Source organism: Lycium ferocissimum, chromosome 7 (assembly GCF_029784015.1).
Source record: "Lycium ferocissimum isolate CSIRO_LF1 chromosome 7, AGI_CSIRO_Lferr_CH_V1, whole genome shotgun sequence".
Taxonomy (NCBI): domain Eukaryota; kingdom Viridiplantae; phylum Streptophyta; class Magnoliopsida; order Solanales; family Solanaceae; genus Lycium; species Lycium ferocissimum.
Genome location: NC_081348.1, coordinates 25,147,261 through 25,161,448, shown reverse-complemented (window position 1 = coordinate 25,161,448; position 14,188 = coordinate 25,147,261). Strand labels below are relative to the sequence as shown.

General features: G+C 33.8%; 2 protein-coding genes across 3 annotated transcripts; both read left to right on the top strand.

Annotated features, from left to right (window-relative positions):
- The first annotated feature begins 895 nt into the window (after positions 1-895).
- On the top strand, positions 896-3,657 carry LOC132064001 (RING-H2 finger protein ATL64-like). Its single transcript, XM_059456838.1, has 3 exons — positions 896-1,471; positions 2,247-2,347; positions 2,860-3,657. The coding sequence occupies exons 1-3, from the start codon at positions 1,313-1,315 to the stop codon at positions 3,209-3,211; spliced, it is 612 nt and encodes a 203-aa protein (XP_059312821.1). The 5' UTR covers positions 896-1,312; the 3' UTR covers positions 3,212-3,657.
- Positions 3,658-8,649: 4,992 nt separating this feature from the next.
- Positions 8,650-13,969, top strand: LOC132064000 (protein-ribulosamine 3-kinase, chloroplastic). 2 transcript variants are annotated; one of them, XM_059456837.1, is made up of 9 exons: positions 8,650-8,825; positions 10,329-10,482; positions 10,604-10,694; positions 10,816-10,890; positions 11,002-11,090; positions 11,391-11,509; positions 12,116-12,256; positions 13,328-13,404; positions 13,665-13,969. In XM_059456837.1, the coding sequence occupies exons 1-9, from the start codon at positions 8,735-8,737 to the stop codon at positions 13,809-13,811; spliced, it is 984 nt and encodes a 327-aa protein (XP_059312820.1). In that variant the 5' UTR covers positions 8,650-8,734; the 3' UTR covers positions 13,812-13,969. The 2 variants fall into 2 exon arrangements, with proteins under 2 accessions (XP_059312820.1, XP_059312819.1); XM_059456836.1 differs by having other exon boundaries at positions 13,325-13,404.
- The last annotated feature ends 219 nt before the right edge of the window (positions 13,970-14,188 follow it).

Genomic DNA, 14,188 nt, shown 5'->3' with positions numbered 1-14,188 from the left:
AGGTTCGAACTCGGCCAACAACTTTTCTTTTCTTACATATTTTCCCTAGCTTCTTCTCCTTGTATTTGAGTGTATTTCGCCATATGTATTTGGCTCATTTGTATCATACGTATTTGGCTCGAGTGTATTTCGTATACGTATTTGTCATTCTTGTATATGAAGTCATTGTATCTGTTTCAATACATTCGAAATACATTGTACAAGATAAGAAGCTCAAATACATATGGGATACAAGACTTATGAGCCAAATACATATGACATATATGACGAAAATACACTCAAAATATAATGAGAAGAAGTTAGGAAAAATATATAAGAAAAGTAATATTGTTGCCCAAATACACGCGAAATACATAACTTTTACTTAAAAGTAAGCTACGAAAATGATAAAATACTCATAGAAGATAATTATATTTGTAAGTTTGCCTATTAAATAAGTAAATTCTTTACTACAGATTCAAGGTTTGAGCTAAATTTATCAAGCCCATCAAAGAACTCATAATAACTTTAAGGGGTCGTTTGGTAGAAGGTATAAGCTGGGATATCCCAGCACTAATTTTTGTACCATATTTGGTAGAAAGTATAAATTTATCCTGAGATAAATTTATACCTTGTACCAAACAAAGTATAAAATGCATCCCATGATATAAGCTGGAATATACCTTCTTATACTACTTATCCTGAGACTATTTTATATCATTCTAGATGGTATAAAATAATCCCAAGATATGGGATAAATTATAATCTCGGGATAATTTTGGTCATGCACCAAACGACCACTAATAGTTATGAGGGGGTGAGGGTGACGTGGCGATGGGGTGACGAGGGGTCCCAGACTGGCGTGGACCCCACAGAGATGTGAGTCCAAGGGAGCAAACCAAAGGAAAAGAAATAGGAAAGAGTCTACATCTTTTTCTCATCCACACTATCCATTTATGGCCCTATTCTTGGTCTTAATTCTTTTAACTTAGAGTCCACCCAAACAGATTTGGATGCAATTTTTAATTTCTTCTTCTACCTTTTCTTTTTGTTAATTCATTTCTTTGAAGAGAGAAAAAAAAAAAAAGCTTGGATTTTTAGGTGAATCTCATTCTGGGTGGTGTTGGTATTTGTACTCCTTTCGTTAGTTGTTGAGTCCATCTCTATTGCTTTTTTCTGTTTTATTCAGGTGGATCTATGCTAATAATTGGTCGTTGAAAAATATAATCTTTTTTTCTCATCTTGGTTCTTTCTTTGACCAGATGTTCTTCATTTTGCTTCTCCCTCATTCTTGAATTGAAAATTTTGGTTGAAGAAGCAAAGTGGGGTAGGGATGTTTGGGTCTGGAATGAATCTGATAACCACAATAATAGGTTTTGGGATGAGTGCAACTTTTATTGTGTTTGTTTGTACTAGACTGATTTGTGGGAGGATAAGCAGGAGGCAATCAAGGCAAATGTTTGAGATTGAATCAGGGATTGATCTTGAAATGGTAAAGCTTTGCTTAAATTAGTGGTACTGTTTTTTTTTTAGTTCCTAATCAATGTTTGTTGATTCATTGAAGAAGATTTTTCTGATTTTTGTTTCATTAGCGATCATGGGTGATACAACCACCCCTGCCCCCTGGAAGGAACCCCCCCCCCCCCCCGCGGCCCCCTTTGTGTTAAAACTACAACTGTTTAGACATAGTCCATTTGTTGATTGCATTTTGGTTTTGTGTAGAATGATTTAGGATTTGATGGCTTAGACTTTGTTCTAGTTTGATTTGCTGGTTTTGACAAAGATTTACCAAAAAAATGCTGGTTTTGACAAAGATTTATCAAAAAAAAAAAAAGGGGGAATTTTGTGATCATGGAACAAAAGGTGGGAAAATGAGATTATGGTATCAATGACTATCTGAGTATCGTTTTAGCTGCAGAAAAGATAGAAAATCACTCAAAACCAAGACTGACTTGTCAATATGAAGAGTTTGTATGACTGCTTGTCATGATGCATGTTTTTTCTTTCAGAATTTGTTGTTTTATTTGGCTGCATTCTGAATTAAGTCGTTGCTTCTGCTTAATTATCATGAACATTCAGTTTCAAGATTGTATTTAGCGGATTGTGGTCTGTGGATAACTTTTTGCTACTGGCATTTGTTCTTTCGACACATTGCTTCACTGAAATTGACGATATATCTCTTCTAAGCAGTTAACTGTGAATTATGATTTAAGTTGTTATTCCTATGAACTTCCTGCAGATTCACTAATGTAAACCTATTCTGGCAGCCAGAGCATCGAATTAACGGGCTTGACTCAGTTGTGGTTGCTGCAATTCCGACCATGAAGTTTCACAGCGCGGCTTTCACCTCCTCGGAAGAAGATACACAGTAAGTGCAACCCCGTACAATTTGTTTGAGCTGTGTGCTACGTGCAACATTTGGCAATTAAATATACATTCAACCAAGTGCACCATTTAGCCTTTTTGGAGCATGGATATCAGCAGATAATATTAAATCAATTCTAGGAAATATGTACATAAAATACCTAGTTTGGCGGAAAGACCATGGGTTCATGCGCCTCATAAATAAGGTTATAAATCCGCCCCTGATCTTGTGCATTTGGAGTGATAAATGCGATGGATGTTCTGATGTATTATTTCTCTAAGCTAGCAGAAAATAGTTATAAGGATGAAAAGAATGCACCTATCGTGTTTTAGAGTGAAACCATTGGTCTGATTCTTTAATGAGGTTATAATAAATCTACTTGTACCGGCCAGACTGCTATTTCCTCGTCTTCATCCAGCCTGGTATTTTCTAAGTTGTAACTAAAATAAAGTTTTTTGGCATACCTAAGTTTGATAGGTTTGTCCATTGATGAGGTTAAGCAATTTGAATTACAGGTGCAGTATATGCTTATCGGAGTACCAGGAGAACGAAGTTCTGAGAATTATGCCCAAATGTGGCCATAGTTTTCATCTTTCATGTATTGATATATGGCTAAGAAAACAGTCCACCTGTCCAGTTTGCCGTCTTTCCGTACCGGAATCTATTGAGAACAAACAAAGGCGCCCTGCAATGCTTGGCAGGGATCTAAACTCTGATAGTTCCGAGATTTCAGTTGAGCATTCAAGGCAGTGGCTGCTACCTACTGTTGAACGGTCACAAGGTACTGTAAGTAACAACGATGAAGCTGTTTCTGTTTCAATCAACCCTGAACCTGTGGTCCCCCCGGAAGCAGAAGCAAGGTCATGACGGAAGGCAAAATGTAGAGGTACCATAAGAAATTATGCCGTCTGTTTGCATTCAGATGTTTCTTTGTATCAGATCTATCTTATTGGAGACTGACAAATGGAACAAGGAGAATCTGAAGACAAGGAGCGAGGACGCGGAAACTTCTGTAGATGAATGTTGCATATAACTGGTTAGGAGTTCTAGTTGCACTCTTTTAACAATTCGGAGATTTTGGACCAAGTTTGTGGTACACTGGTTATCTTGTCAAAACAAAGTGCGTCTTATATCATGTACAATATCGCTGTAAAGAAGGCGTTTGGATTCGCCGTTTTTCTTCCTAGACAGTACCAAAGTAGACGACAAACTAAAGTCTTGTTGAAATGCTCTAGCATTGGCTCATTTGAGGGTCATGTATACTCTGTGACTTGTGAGAATATGAGCCTTCATATACCTCTTTTAGTAGTCAAGGTGTGTTTTGATTTTTTTACCTCACTGCAATTCTGGTTTCTGATATGCAATATCTAGAAGATCATATGCCAAGAAAGACTGATTTTTGCAAGATACTATTTTGTGTTTCCACGAGGTAGGGGTAAGGTGCAACGCGTACACTCTACCCTCTCCAGACCCTAGTTGTGGGAATACACTGGGTATGTTGTTGTACTATTTGTGCTTTTTCACGATGTAGTTGTTATCTTTGGATCTCTCAACTCTTTTTCCAGTTGAAGGAGCCACTGTTATGATCAGGACCCTATATGAGTGTAGTATATGAGTTTCTTTTTTGATAGAAAAGTGTATATATTAATCTAATTGTCTTGCATTTTGCACATTTTACAAAGAATATTTAACTTTTTTTCACGAAATTTTTACTCATCAAGAATAACGCTGTCAAAAGACTTTTTCTCTCAAACCAAGATACTAACATCGATTGTCTTGCAAGTTGCATACTTCTTTTTCCTAAGACTTTCAATAAATTTATTCAGAAATCAAGTACATATCACTTTCAAAAGTTTATAGTTGATAAAAAATTGAGCATCAACTTGTGTGTAAAGTATCTACTATATTGCGGATTAGATATTCCGACTGTTGTATCAGCTTTCGTAGAAGCCTTCTCATATCATCATGATGATAAGAAATTCAACCAAACACTTAGTTGAAATTATCTTTAGTCATTGCAAAAAACGAATTAAAGAAGGTTTCTGAATGTAAAATCTAAACATAGTTTATTTCTTAGTGTTTGATTAAAAATTAATTTTTGCAAAAACTTGAAAAGAATTTCGGTTAAAAATTTTCTTCAAACTTTTCAGGCGGACGCCAAATTAAAGTATTATACTACTATTTAGCTTCTTGAACTATTATATTGCAAACATAAGGTCACCACAAACTCTTTACCCACAAGGAAGAAGAACACATATTATAACATTTACTACTACTTTCATCACAACTTGCATATTTTATGTTAAAAGCTTCGACTAATAAAAAAATAAAAAATAAAAACAAAAAATACGCATAATTCTCTGTTGGAGTATTAAAGCGCAAAGGTAATGTCACCATTACTCACCAATGACTGCGTCAAGATACGAAGAAATTTTTATTGCCGTTGTTGCTTGTATCACGACATGTGCTTAATTCTTTTTGAATAAATAGATTAATGCTTGCCAACGTATGGACGCTTTTGTAAATTACAATCAATTCTTTGTGATTTACTATCACTCTTTTTGCAAAACCAATATAAAATGCTAACTTTTGAGTTTTGACCCAAAAGAAAATACTCCCTAGTCGCTTGGCTTTTACTTGTCACATTTTGCTTCTCGAAAATTAATTTGATTAATCTTTGGAGCTAAATTGACTTAAATTAATTCAATATTTTAAAATTTAATTTGGATGTTCGAGAACAATACAAAAAATATTGTAAGTTGCAATTCTTCTCATATTAATATGATAAAAAAGATATATCTTAAAAGGTTGGTCAAAAAACATGTAGTTTGAATCTCGAGAAGCTACGTGACAAGTAAAAGTGAACGGAGGGGGTATTTGATAGGAACATAATGAGGATAGAAATACTGCCATACATAATTAATTTCAGTAAATTTAAACCCAAACGTCACTATACTTAGAAAGAGAGATCTCTGAGATTTTGAATTCGAAATCGTACCTTGATGAGGACTTTCTTTTTATTCAAGACAAATATCCTCTACATTTATTACCCAAAAAAAAAATAAAAAAAAATCCTTTACATTAATTTGGTAACAAGGAGTGAATCTCGTCTGATATCCTTTAATTTTGCATGATTATGCACTAATTACTGGAAAAAAGGTTTTATAAAAACATGAGCTAGCTAGTTAGCCTTCATTCACACTACGCGGAAGCAATCCTAATGACTAGCACCATCAACTTTCTATGCGTTTTGCTCTTTCTTGGTCTCTTATGCAAAAGTAAACCTTCTCCCCTAGTATATTTATTTAAGTTATATATCTTGCTCATCTAAATAATTTTTACACCATCAATTCGTGTTAATCGGTTGATATGATCTATTGCATATCATTACTCTAATTATTCTAGATTATCAAATCATACTTTATATGAAGAGTTGCCTATTATTATATGTCAGACTTAATCTAGTGGTCTAAAATATTTAGTCCATCCGTCCTAGCTAATTTAAGTATCTTAGTTTGACTTGACACGGAATTTAAAAAATAAAGAGAAACTTTGAATCTTGTGATATAAAATTAAAGATGCGTAAAGTAGTAAAAAGTACTTTAAATCTCGTGGTTTTAAATTTGTCACGTAAGTTGTTTAAATTGTCAACTTACTAAATATAGAAAGATGTGCTCTTTTGGGGACAAACCAACAAAAAAAATAAAAATATAACACTTACATTGAGACAGAGAGAGTATTTACTGTCAGCTCGCAAATCTTAAACTATTTTCTTCTTTATGGGATTGAACTTACATTTTTTTTTTTTTTGGGTTTGATAAATACTAGGCATGGGAGAGTGTCCACCAGTGGTGACAGTATATAATACAGGTGCGAAGTTCAGGCAGTTCTGGCAATACAATGTGACAGTAGAAAATCCATGTCCTTGTTGGCAGACATATGTGGCACTATCTTGTCCTGGAATGAATCAATTCACAAGTGTAAACTCATCATCAGGAGTAGTCATATCTGGTGATGCGTGCATCCTCAATGATTGGATGAAACCATTCAGTAAATTTAGCTTCATTTTTCACTGGCAACGGACACCTGTAAAACTCATGACTCATGTTGAACAATGTGAAAGTAGCGAACAACTTCATATATAAGTAACTCTTTGGTCTTTCATCTGTTTAAGATGAAAACTATTAAACTACTATGTTACTACATTTAGACATGGTTTGAAGTTATTTACATTCTAACATAAATCTCACCCTTTCTCCGAGCTTAATATTACTATGTACTTATTATTTATGAGGACACATATTTGTCACATAGTAGCTTTTAGTTTTTGATAATTATTGTTATTTTTAAAATTTAAATGATCAAACTGTGTAATTACATTTGTTACCGAAGATGCTTCTTGGTTTCTAATTACTCCAACTAATCCACCTATATGTTTTGATTTTAAAAAGGAGCCATAATATTCAGTTTAAACCAACCTACATGTGGGGCTCTCCTGTGAGTATTAAATGACTCTTTTTCAGTAAGGAATTGGTATTCAGTGGTTCTGTGAATGATTAAACTCATCGAGATATCAAAGGAGGTATAATTGGCATTACGAGTAAGCCATATATTCCAAATGACAAAAGGGAAAATATCTGTCCAAGAAATCCAATTGTTAGTATAAGGAGGAGAAACATCTCTAATGTATTCTAACCAATGGGTATCCATGAAATTCTAGGGAATGTTCAACCCTACTTGATTCCAAAGGGTTTGTGCTATGTTGCAGAACTTGCAGTGTAAATAAATATCCTCAAATAGTCTCGTCAGAATTTTTGCATACAGTACAAGTAGCATCAATGTTAAGATCAATATAATTAAGGTAGCTACGACAAGATATTTTGTTGTGGTAGCATTTTCAAAGGAAGAATTTAGGTCCGTTTGGACATGATTTCAAATTATGATTTGAAATCATGTTGATTTGAAGTTGAAATTTTATTTGGACATGCCAATTTGAATTTCTTATGTTGTATTTTTTCTTATAACCATGAACACTCCACAATTTGTGAAAACTATCAGAACTTTTCCAACTCTTATAGAATCTTAACAAATTAGTAAATCATAGTTCATTAACAAGGTATCGAAATATCCTAAGGCGTCGCAATACTAAATTGCATATCTTCTAACGTTCCTCTTATAAATAAATGCTTGCAATTACAAACTTTTAAGTACATATAATTTGACAAAGATTCATAGATCCAAAAAAACAATAATAGTAGCAACTAGTTATTCTTTAATATGATCCTTCCACATGGTGTGGACAGATTTTCACACCGAGTATGAGTCTTTTTTCGCAAAATTTAAAATGATGGGCCTTTTTTTACAAAATATAAACTTATGGGTCAAGTTTTACATTTAAAATTTTTGAAATGATGATTTGGAATCCCAAATCCTACTTTTGAAAAATTTGGTATTAAAATCATGATATGAAGTTCATAAACAAACGCTGCTTTGAAATTATAATTTCATGGCGCAAGGCCAAACGCCTACTTAATGTAAATCGTAATAGGTCAATGTAGATTCCAAATCCGGTAAAGTTTCAATTTCGATAAGATTGTAACTTGTAAGCAGATTTTTGTAGTGAAAAGACCATTGCTAATAAGAGACCAGACAGAAAGGTAGAGATTGATGGATTGTATAAATATTATTAATGATTTGGACTGAATTTATGGGTGTTTTTATATGTATATATTTAGGGTGGTTTAATCACCATAATTAGGAAAATTAGCCTCAAAAAGCATTTTGTTACTGCATTTTCGTTATAAAGCACGATATAATCTTATATCATAATTTCAATATTATTTTATACCGAGTTCAATATGAATAACCTATATTAAAATTAATTTTACTAGGATAAAACACTTGAACGATAAGAAATTACCTTTGTTAAATCTTTTATTTTTATCTATTTAAAAGTAAGAGTATCATTGTAAATTTACAATGTTTGTTTTTAACCAAAAACATTGTAAATTTTCATATTATGCATCGTATATTTAATTATTAATGTAATGAGCTTAATATTGACAAAAAAATAATGTACAGTAAATAATCCAGTAATTATTATTATATCTTTTGTCCAAATTTATGTGGTAAAGTTTAAACTTTCAGAGTCACATAGTTTAATTTTAACTATCTTTAAATTTTTAAAAATAAAATCTACATATTTAAAAATTACATAAAAAAATATTATAAATTACAATAATTAATAATTTTAAATATTTAAAAGATATATAAAAGATTACAATCAAAGAATAACTCCATACAGCAGCAGCAAGGTCAAAAAGAAAAATGAAGAAAACAAGAACCAATTGAAAGTGGGCAAATATCTACAGCCAAAAAGAGGCACCAAAAATGGTGATGGCTATTTCCTTTTCCTGCTGCATGCCTTCTCTATCTTGCCCTTTTCTCAGACACCCCTTTAACAACAACAGACCTCTAATTGGTATGTCTCTTTACAATTTGAACCATTATTTGTTTAATGTTCTTCTGAATTGCTCATTTAGTTTCTTGTTTTTTGGTTATATGTTATAAAGATTTCAACTTTTTGTGTATATCTATCTGTTTCTTTTGCTGCTACTTCAAACTTTCTTGTTAATTTTCTTACTGTAATGTGGAGCTTTTCACTATACCGGATGGTTTCAAAGAGCTCACTCTCTGACCAACTTTAATCATGGAATTTCCCACTTAATTCTGTTCCTCCTGTTAATTTGAAGTTTAGGGGTGGGGTGGGGGGTGGGGGGTATGGGTAACTTTGAGGTGTTATTTATGGGGCATATTGAACTGAATCTGTGTAAGGTGTAACGACCTGTCAAGTTTAGTACAAATGCATAAAAGCTCTGTGTCAAGCAATTTAGATTATTTTTATCTCTTTGTCACAATCTAGCTCTATCAATTGTTGGGATTAGCAGAATAAAGCTCCCAAGGCTCCATTTTCATGAATGGTTTTATGATACAGAGATTTAAGTTTACTCACTGATATAAAGAGAGGAAATCATTGAAGTCGAATAATTTAATTTTCCCCAGAGTACCTATGCTGGTTAGAGGAAGCCAAGAGCTATTGGAATAGTCGAGGTGCCCGCAAGTTGGCCTGAACACCACTCGTCGTTAAAAAAGAAAGAAAGAAAGAAAAGGAAGTAATTTTCTCCTGCACCCGCTGCTTTAGTTGAATGACGAAAAATAAGTATAAAAATTACTTGAGGTACCACTTTCTTTCTTATGCAAACAAAGGAAAGAAACTAAATTTATTTCACATTCTCCACCATCTTAGTTCTTCCACTGTCAATTCCCCTTCTTCCTTTTCCTACGTTTTAAACAATGTAAGTTGTCCTAGCTAAGATTATTCCTGAGTCTTGACTAATCAAAGCCCAGTTTTGGTATATATAAAAAAAAAGAAGATAAGAACATTCACTGAGTGCCTATTAAGCAACTTAATTTATTGATCCATTTCAAATCAATAATGACCCTTTCAGGATTTTGTTCCAACTTTTAACTTATTATACGGAGTTTTTTGTCTAAGCATTTTCTTCTAAATGGTTACCATTTAGTTAACTGAAAATTGATACTAATACTTTATTCTGGTTCATTTTACGGCCACAGAAGTTACTGGCATGCGGTAATATTTAACGGAATCTGAAACTCTGGAATTCATTTTTAAGGCGCTAGACTACATCACCTGCATTCCTTCAATGCTTATATTGTTTGTTCAATGTAGTTGCATACAAGTGTGCGCTTCCAGTGCACTTTACAACTTGTTGAGCTCAACTTGAAGTGCAAAAGAAGTTATTGTGATTGCAATTTCGCCTTGAAAGTCATCACCCTGTACATCTGAGAGGTCATGGCAAATCCATTGAGCCTTTAGGGTTTCGATCCAATTAGATGCTATCTGCATTCATTAACTAACATTCATTTCCCGTTTCAAGTGTATTCGCTCCTTTGAATTCCACAGTGGCTGCAATGAGTGACGATCCAGTTCGTGAATGGATCCTTTCAGAAGGAAAGGCAACACAGATCAAAGGAATCAGTCCAATTGGTGGTGGGTGCATAAATCGTGCAACTCGTTATGACACTGATGCTGGTTCCTTTTTTGTTAAAACAAACAGGTATTTTGATTATGTTTCTCCTGTCAAAACGTTAAACAGATGTGATAGATGGTTGCATTATATGATATTATTAAAAGTGGTAGATGGTTGCTCAATTTGGTATTGTTGAAAATCCAATCAGGAGTATTGGACCATCAATGTTTGAAGGAGAGGCATTGGGCTTAAATGCTATGTACGAAACAGGGTCAATTCGTGTACCAAAACCATATAAAGTAAGGATGTAATTTTTTTTTCCTGCTTGTCCTAAAACTTTGTAGAAGCTTTCCTTCTCTCCCTCCAGAAAAGAAAGTTCGCAAGTGTATCCTAGAGGATATTGTTTCGTGCATTGTGTAGGTTGGACCTCTGCCAACAGGCGGCTCTTATATCATTATGGAATTTATTGAGTTTGGTGCATCTAGAGGCAATCAGGTGAGAGTGACTGTTCATCTTCGTTTTCCCATAATTACTGTTTTCTACATATCATTTTCGTAGTTAATTTGGTGACAGTATTCAGATATTTGACCATTTACTGCTTTTCAGTCTGCATTAGGTAGGAAGCTTGCTGAAATGCATAAAGCGGCAAAATCTGAGAAGGGATTTGGCTTTCACGTTGACAATACTATTGGCAGGTATCATGCCAGTATCATATCAAAATTCTTCCATTACGAGGAGGCATTTCTCAAAATCCACTATATGGTGAATTGCACACTTGCACTTATTTAAAATTTACCCATTCTACTGCTCTCTGTATAAATGGAAGGATCATGTGTAGCTTTTACTATTAGGCAAAAAAGAAAGTGAAACGAGAAATATTCAATTTAATGTCTAGTAGTTGAAGTTGGAGTTTTCTGGTCATTTGTATTTCTCCATATATTAAGGCATAAATGGATCGGACATATCAAGGGCTGAATATTTGTGCATATGTGTAGTACTCCGCAGATAAACACATGGATGTCAGATTGGGTCGGATTTTTTGCGGAACACAGATTGGGATACCAGTTGAAGTTGGCTCGTGAACAGTATGGAGATCCAACCATTTATGAGAGAGGTTTAAATCACCATTTTATTGGAAAAGAATATATTGACTTCATTTGTGGAATTTATCTTGTTTGATCCTGATAAATGCAATATGGAAATGTGTACAACCTCCTTCTTCATTCTGAATTTAAAATTGCTTCAGGCTTCTTTTAGAATTGCAATTTGAACCAACTTACTGTAGTAGCAGAGAATGGATTCTTGCTCCTTAGATTCATTCTGACAGCCAAAGTAGCTTGCTTTCTTATTTTCCAGCACAAACCAACGCTCCCACTTATCTTTTAATCTGGCTTTGAGATTTATAATCATAACTATCTTCCAGTACTCATTCTAAGATAGATAGTGTTTAGCTTAAACTTCTAAAACCTAATATTTTCATTGGGGCAATGAGACAACATCGACATACATGGAATGATGGGCAAATATCAAATTCTATGGAACTGAATATATGCCAAAACCAACATTTTTGTAACAATCCCTTTTCCTGAAATTTGAGGCTTGGCAGTTTCTACAACCTGAGGTTAAACGTCCAATTAAGCAAATACTTGTAAACAGCTTAAGGGTGTTTACTTGGTCATTCAATATCTGACATGTTTTATCAAAATTGTTCTATTCTTAGGACAAAGATTAGCAAAGAACCTGGGACCTTTATTCAAAAATGTTGTGATAGAGCCATGCTTGTTGCACGGAGACTTATGGAGCGGGAATATCACATATGACAAGAATGGTGAACCAGTGATTCTTGACCCTGCATGTTACTGTAAGTCTTAGGTTATCGATTTCCATATTGTTATTTTTGCTTCAGGAATTCACTACTTCGTGTATGAAATATATCTCCTTCAGAAGCACCTGGCATTGTATTATCTGAGGCAAGCTTGTTCAGTGCAGTTTATATAACTACAGGAACTCCTTATAGCTCATTTTACTTTAACTACCTTCTTTCTTATCAGAGCCATTAACATATATAAGGAATAGAAATAAAGATTGATACAATATACTATGAGATGGAAGATCAGACAATTAATGTATATTACCAGGATCCTGATAAGTTTTACAATATGTCTGCAATGATACTAACGACAACCAGACAAGCAAACATTGAAATGTAGGACGCTACTAATAAGGTAAATATTTGCTTCTTTTTCTGCTTTTCAGAGGAAGACCAATATGAATACTCCAACCATCCTAAATGCCTAAATTTTGACTTTCAAAGGTCAAACTGGGCATTTTGATCAACCCATTTAAGACAATTTCTGAAACTGTTATGGTGAAATGGCTAAAATGATAAACTATATGAGAAATAGTGAAATAACTTTAAAAGTTCTCAAATGGCTTAAATTGTCTATAAATGCATTTAACCAAAGTCCAGAATACATAAAGTTGATAAGTTTCCATATTGTGCCATCTTATCTCTATTGGATGCATCGCCTCTATACTCGTAAACATCCAGTTTGGAATAAGGATTACTGTCTAATGAAAGGTTGATACGTAAAAATGATATTGCCTCTTCACTTACGGCCAGCCTCATATAAATTGGTAGCATCATCCTCTGGTAGCCTCTTGAATAGTTGGACATTGGGTTTGATTTACTTCCAGATATACAGCCTGATTTATGTGATTCTTGTTAACGCCTATGGTAATATGGCTCAAATTTCTTTCTCCTTCATTATTCTTTGTGCCAATATCATCTACACATTGCAATCCAGAGGGATAAGGAAATATATGTAAGTTGAACGATCTCAGTGTAATATTCATATTAGTGCTTGATTTTTTGGTAGACGAATTAATGACTCCAGATGCACTAATATTATGAATTCTTTTTTTTTGGTAGATGGACATAATGAGGCAGAATTTGGAATGTCATGGTGTGCTGGATTTGGAGGAGATTTTTACAAGGCTTACTTTGAGGTGCTGTAATTAATTACATTTCCAGAATTCACATTTGTTTCTCTTGTCTTCGACATTTAATCTGCAAGGACATTCTGAAGGAAAAAGAAACCCCCTTTTTTGCTCGCTGTTCTTTAATAGATAATCAGTAATCTCTACTAACAAATTAAGTTTTAGCATCAATGTGAATTTAATGATCCACCATATTGGCTTGTTAACCGGGGCATATCCTTGGTATTTACTCTCATTTGTTTCTGTGTGTTTTTCTTTTTTATGTTCAGGTGATGCCCGAACAACCTGGTTTTGATCAAAGGAGAGATTTATACATGCTGTATCACTACCTCAATCACTATAACTTGTTTGGATCGGGTTATCGGTCTTCTGCAATGTCCATAATTGATGACTATCTACGGCTGCTCAATGTCTAGATGCTAGTTTTTTCATTCACTTAATTATCTTGTACATGTAAAAGCTTTGCCGTTCTCTAGCTGTGGCCATTTTGAAGAGCCGTTTGTATATGTTGTAACTGTGCTACTCCAAAATATGTTCTTGTATAATCAATTTGAAGCTCCTAGCAATGGCATTATGTAAGCTTCACAATGTAGAGTTCCTTGTACAGAAGCCAACATTTTTCATCTATTTCGAGTGAGGCGAACTCTGTTTTATCCATGATATAATAATTATTGGTTTATATACTATGGGGTAACCAAGATATCATTTCTTACTTCCTTTTCCTGTTTTTTCCTATTTCTTGATATACTATGGGGTAACCAAGACATCATTTCTTACTTCCTTTTTCTGTTTT